Raw genomic sequence first — 5,887 nt, 5'->3', positions numbered from 1 at the left:
ATGCTTACATGCATTCTTCAATTCTTTGATTTCCCAAGGCTTGACCATGCAATTCCAAATTTTCAAAGATTACAGATTAATATTATTCAATACTTATCCCTTGATCTCTTAATTTAGTATTTCTTTGTCTCGGTCTCTAGCTTCATCAGTAGTGTCTATAAAAGAATTAAGGACCATGCAATAATAAGCTCGATATATATCTCCTTCAGCCTTCTCAATCCTCCATCGCCACCAAATAAGCCTCGCTCGATCGGCCTGCAGCTAGCTAGCCATGGCTGACCCCAGAGATGTCGACGTCAACAAGTGCTTCGACGGGTTATCGAAATACTACGAGCATAACCTAACCGGCGGCACCATCGAGTTAAAGAAAGGAATCGAAAAGCTGAAAGCCGAGGGAAGAGACACAACTGACAAACTCAACCAGTGGCTGCGTCACCTGGAATCGTTGGATGGCCGAGCAGCTGCTATCCTTGAGGATTTCACACGCATCCGTATCCGTGAGTATATATTAACCTGCAGCTTATTAATGAATTCTGACGATTTACGCGTTCTGATATCCATGATTAGCATTTCGTGATAACATCAAGATCGGGCCATGGGGAGGCCAAGGTGACTACAGCTTTGACATCGCTCCATCTGCCACCCAAATCACAAGGGTCATACTCCACACGGGAGACGCTGTCGAAGGTTTGGAGATCTCCTATGCCGATGACCGGAACGAAGTCAAAACATATCTAGCAGGCAACAATGGTGGTGGTATATCAGCATTGCACGAGGTACGTACGTAGGCGAAATGGCCAACTTTCTAGCTAAGATATATATATATATCGATTTTGAGATGTTAATTGTTGCATGCAGTTCGAACTAGTGCGTGGTGAATATATCAACAAGATGGTTGGGTCCGTCCAAAAATCCGGAAAAATGGCATGGATCACTAAGCTCGGATTTAAGACCAATTTGGGGAATGAGCATGGGCCCTTTGGGATAGACGAAGGCGTCGAGAAGTTCACTGTTCCAATCGTGGCCGGTCGAATTGTTGGGTTTTTTGGCGAGTTCGACGGCTATATTAATTCCATCGGAGTCTCTTTGGCTCTTATATAATGAAGTGACCATGCATGCATTTGATCTATCTATCACTATTTCGAAATCTGATCATCGATTCTACTGTCGATCGTCTGTCTTCGCTTTGAATAATAAATTTGATAGTGCGTTTTTGGTAATTGATGGATGCATCATGCATGATCAGCCAACGGGCATGCGTGGGTGTATCCGGTGTAGTAGTGACGTCGTTTGATCTAATAAATTGGAGTGTTTCTTTCGTGAGTTTAATTTGATTCTATTAATTTTTTGACAAGCCAAGAGATGGTCAGTTTTCATTTGATGATCAAACACATGCAAACGCAGAAGGTGATGGATGAATATAATTAATATTTTGTGGATTCTACTTTTTGTTGTTGAAGTGCTAAAGCAAGACTGAAAACTGATCAAGGAATCCAATTAAATCGTGATGGTTTCTTCGGCACAATAGATGGTGCACATCCTATTTCTACACCAATTATTGTAGGTAAATTTTCTATACCGCCATTTTTTCCTCTTGACTAATCCTCAAATAATGCACACAAGTATTGTTGGAATGTCACTATCATTCGATTTAATATCACTTTTGCTATCAATCAATTGTCAATATATGCATACTCCTTCCTTCTGAACAACATTAAGGCAAAAGCACTATATATAAATTTTTGTCCGATATTCATTACTTCTTTTTCTTTTAGTTAGTTTTGAGACTCGATCGGCATCACAGCTAAAACAGGGTTGCAGAAGATTTGATGTGCATAATTAATAATAATCTGCTGCTCTGCTGAAATTAAACACACGTTCGTTTACAATATTCACTTATTCACTTTGGCATGTCCATCTCTGCGGTCGCGATATCAGCAAGCTTGTGATAAATGGAAAACCTAGGAAAAGTAGAGAACAACGATGCTCACTCGGTATTTTCATTATTTGAACGTCGCACATACTTTATTTCATATGATCATCGCGCAATATATAGTAGAACCACGAACAAAGCAAACGCACACAAAAGAGAAGAAGTAATTCACGCATACCATGGAACATGCCATGCCAACTAACTCAATGCTTTCCATTACCATGCTTGACCTTTCCATGGCCGTCGTGGTGGTGGTGGTGCTGGTGGTGGTGCTGGTGCTGGTGGTTGTGGTGGTGGGTGGCTGGTGGTGGTGACTACCGTGATGATGACGGCCGTGACGAGGGAAGGGTTATGAGCTCCGGAAACAGCAACAACAACAGCAACAGTACCAGAACCAGCAGCAACATTAACAGCAACAGCACCAGAACCAGCAGCAACCGCCACTTTTACCATAGCAGAGGAGTGTTTTGCTGGTGGCGGCGGCGGAGGCGTGTAACGCTTCACGGAGATGACGACACCTTTGTTAGTGGTTTTCGATCCACCTGCCATGATTCGACTGCAAAGTTTTATGCAAAGACGATGAAGCGAACAAGAGAAGCGATCAGAGAAATGGATGAAGTGAAAGAAGAAGCTAACGATGGGGTGGAATATAAAGCGTGGTTTGGGGACTTTCCTGGAAGAAGTAGCTAGGCTCGAATCAGCGGGCAGGTTAGCGCCGGGGGTTGTCGCCATGTGCCCATGGCGGGTGTGCCCATGGCGGGCGCCATAGACTTGGGGGTCGTCGCCATAGACTTTGGGGTCGTAGACTTGGATTATAGCGCCGGAGGTCGTCGCCATGGCCCATGGCGTGGGGAAGAAGGCGACGAGGAGTTCACTGTTCCAGTCGTGGCCGGTCGAATTGTTGGATTTTTTGGCGAGTACGACCGCTATATTAATGTTGATTTATTGGTCTCTCTTTGGGTCTTAATTAATTAAGTGGCCATGTCATGCATGCATCTAGATCTTATCTATCTATCTAGCTACCAGTATTTCGAAATCTGATCATCCATTCTGTCGATTGTCTGTCTTCGCTTTCATTGTTTAAATTCTTCGTAGTGGTTGGTCGTTTTGAATAAATTAATTAATGGATGCATGATCAGCCAACGCGCATACGCGGGTGTATCCGGTGTAGTAGTGACGTCGTTTGATCTAATTAATAAATTGTAGTGTTTCTTTCGTGAGTTTAATTGATTCTATTAATTTTTTTACAAGACAAGCCAAGAGATGCATGGTGAGTTTTCATTTGATCAAAACACATGCAAACGCAGAAGGTGACGGATGAATTAATACTTTGTCAAAGATCGATATGATGTTAGAACATATATGTATCTAATTATATATTTTATCCTATTTGATTTAAAATAAGCTTAAATTGAATTGATCATAAATTAGATTTTAAACATCGAATTGAATTGACGTCAAATTGAGTTTGTGTCACACCCAATACGTGTTAGTTAAGCACTCAAATTAGTAAAACTACAAATTTGAGTTTACATTAGTTTTAATGTTTTTAAAAATTAATTGATGGTTATTTTCTGCTGATGTATCGATAAATTTTAGTTCTCAACATTTGACTTCATAAAATTTAACTGAAATTGATAAAAAAATTTGACTTTAAATTTGCTATATATTTGTGCACATTATATTTAATTATTGATTTTGTAATGTTGTTTCTGCAGGTCTATAATTTACTTGAACTTAAAATAATTGAAAAGCTAATCATCATTGTTCTCAATTTTAGGTATATTTTCAAATATAGTTATTTGAATATTAGTTTTTGTTATTCTAATTTAGTATGAATTAATTATATTTATTTAATTGATGAGGAGATGTATATTAGTTTTTATTTATAGTAGATAAAATTTATTTCAATTTAGTAATAATTAATTATATTTTATTATTTTAAAAATTTTTAGTTAAAAAAAATACAGAAAATAAGAAGTTGGATGTATAAAAAGAATTTACCTTAATGTAGGAGTTTAATCAATAAATTTATCGTTGCCAGTAGTTCGCCAGGGACTTTGGGCCATTGGTTCAGCGCCCGACTTCGTGCCTGATTGGCTTAGCGACTGACTTTGTGCCAGACTAGCTTAGCACTTGACTCTGTGCTTGACCAACTCGACACTCGATCGACTTCCCAATCATCCAAACAGAGGTCGACTCCTCAGTCGGTCCAGTCTCATCGAGTCTGTACTCCTACCAAGTCAATACTCCTGCCAAGTCGCTCCATTTCCCTAGCCCTACTTCACTCGCTCATAACAACCTGAGTATGGGGGATGGAAGTCTCCCTGACCGTGATGGGATATGAGACTCTCCCTGACCATATAAGATATTCTCCTTACTTTCGATGTGACATCTCCACAGACGACCCTATAAAAGGATCCTGCTTCCCACGAGCTCAAGTACGCAAACATATGTACATACACAGACACTCTCTATAATTTGCATTTACTGTTATTCTTCTCCATCTCCATTTCTAATTGACAAAGAACTGACTTGGGTGTTAGAGTTGCCAGGGCACTTTGACCTCCATCCTAACTCTTCTTCTTCTTTTTGAAGCTCTACAGAAACACTGTCTTCTCTAGCTACTCGTGGGTCATGTGCGACTTCGTCAGCGTAGAAGTCTGGTATTCGGTGATTCATCCGAAGATGATCTCAAACAGGAATATCCATTAAGCAAAGTGCACTCCGTCGAATTGATTTGCTTTGATAAATTTTGCCCGATCAATCAATTCAATTTGTTCACAACTTCGATACTTGTGATATATAATGAATGTGAAGATAGAACATTTAAAGTGATAAAAGGTTGGATTTTGTTGTTGAAAGATGTTGTGGCCAATGTGTGGATGAATCTTACTTAATACTCCTTTTCTTCAAGGAAAAGATGGAATCTGCTATCCTAACAGTCTCACATGGTCGATTTCACGACCATATGTGTGTAGGTAAATCGAAAAGTTATAATTTACCATGATAGAAGATATTGCCTCAGTTTCACTGAGATTTGGCCCTTGCCCACAATTAGTACTGTTAATATATCGATGACCATCTATCTTCATTGGTGTTAATATACAATTACTTGTGTGCTCTGCTGGAACATGTTCGTCTACAATATTCACATATAAAATAGGTTTGATACGCTTGTGGACAAAGCTTGACTACCTGTACTACCTAAAGGATTTGATCTTTAGTTATATATCTTGAGTGCTTTGGCATGCCCATCTCTGTCGTCGCGATATCTGCAAGCTTGTGATACATGGAAAATTAAACCTAGGAATAGTAGAGAACAGATGCATTTTCAAGTTCTTGTAGAATGTGCTATCTGAATGTAGCTAGCACTTATTTTGTTTCATCTCATGCAATAGAACCATGAACAGAGTAAACGCAGACAAAAGAGAAGAAGCAATTCACATATACAATGGAACATGCAATGCTTGAACTTTAACCATGGCCGTGGCCGTGGCCATGGTGGTGGTGGTGCATGAACATGCCGGGGTCGTGGTGGTGATGGTGATGCAACATGCCATGGTGGTGGCTGTGGAACATGCCGTGCCCTGGACGGTGGTGGTGGTGATTACCATGGTGGTGGGGGTGGTGGTGGCCGTGAGAGAGAAGGTGATGAGCTCCGTAAGCAGCAGCAGCAGCTGCCACCGCTCCCCCAGCAGTCATTGATCCGATAGAAGAGGAACCACCGTATCCTTCAGTAAATTAAATAACTCGGCATCAAAAATGGATTCTCCAAGATTAAATTTTTACGTGATTAAGAAATTAAAGCTAATACCGTAAGGCGGCGCAGGGTGAGGAGGGTAGTAGCCATGGGGCGGATAAACGCCGGAAGCAGAGGAGTAGTATGCTGGCGGCGGCGGCGGCGGTGGTGGTGGAGGCGGATACCTACCGTAACGCATCATGTTGGAGAAG

The 5,887-nt window shown here is 40.7% G+C and overlaps 1 protein-coding gene across 1 annotated transcript; it reads left to right on the top strand.

The window, feature by feature from the left end:
• The first annotated feature begins 271 nt into the window (after positions 1 to 271).
• Positions 272 to 1,101, top strand: LOC141844828 (protein GOS9-like). Its single transcript, XM_074732818.1, has 3 exons — positions 272 to 497; positions 568 to 776; positions 859 to 1,101. The coding sequence occupies exons 1-3, from the start codon at positions 272 to 274 to the stop codon at positions 1,099 to 1,101; spliced, it is 678 nt and encodes a 225-aa protein (XP_074588919.1).
• Positions 1,102 to 5,887: the final 4,786 nt, after the last annotated feature.

Source organism: Curcuma longa, chromosome 14 (assembly GCF_044706935.1).
Source record: "Curcuma longa cultivar G26 ecotype Majalengka, Jawa Barat chromosome 14, ITB_CL_G26_1.1, whole genome shotgun sequence".
Classification (NCBI taxonomy): Eukaryota; Viridiplantae; Streptophyta; class Magnoliopsida; order Zingiberales; family Zingiberaceae; genus Curcuma; species Curcuma longa.
This window is presented reverse-complemented; position numbering and strand designations above follow the sequence as displayed.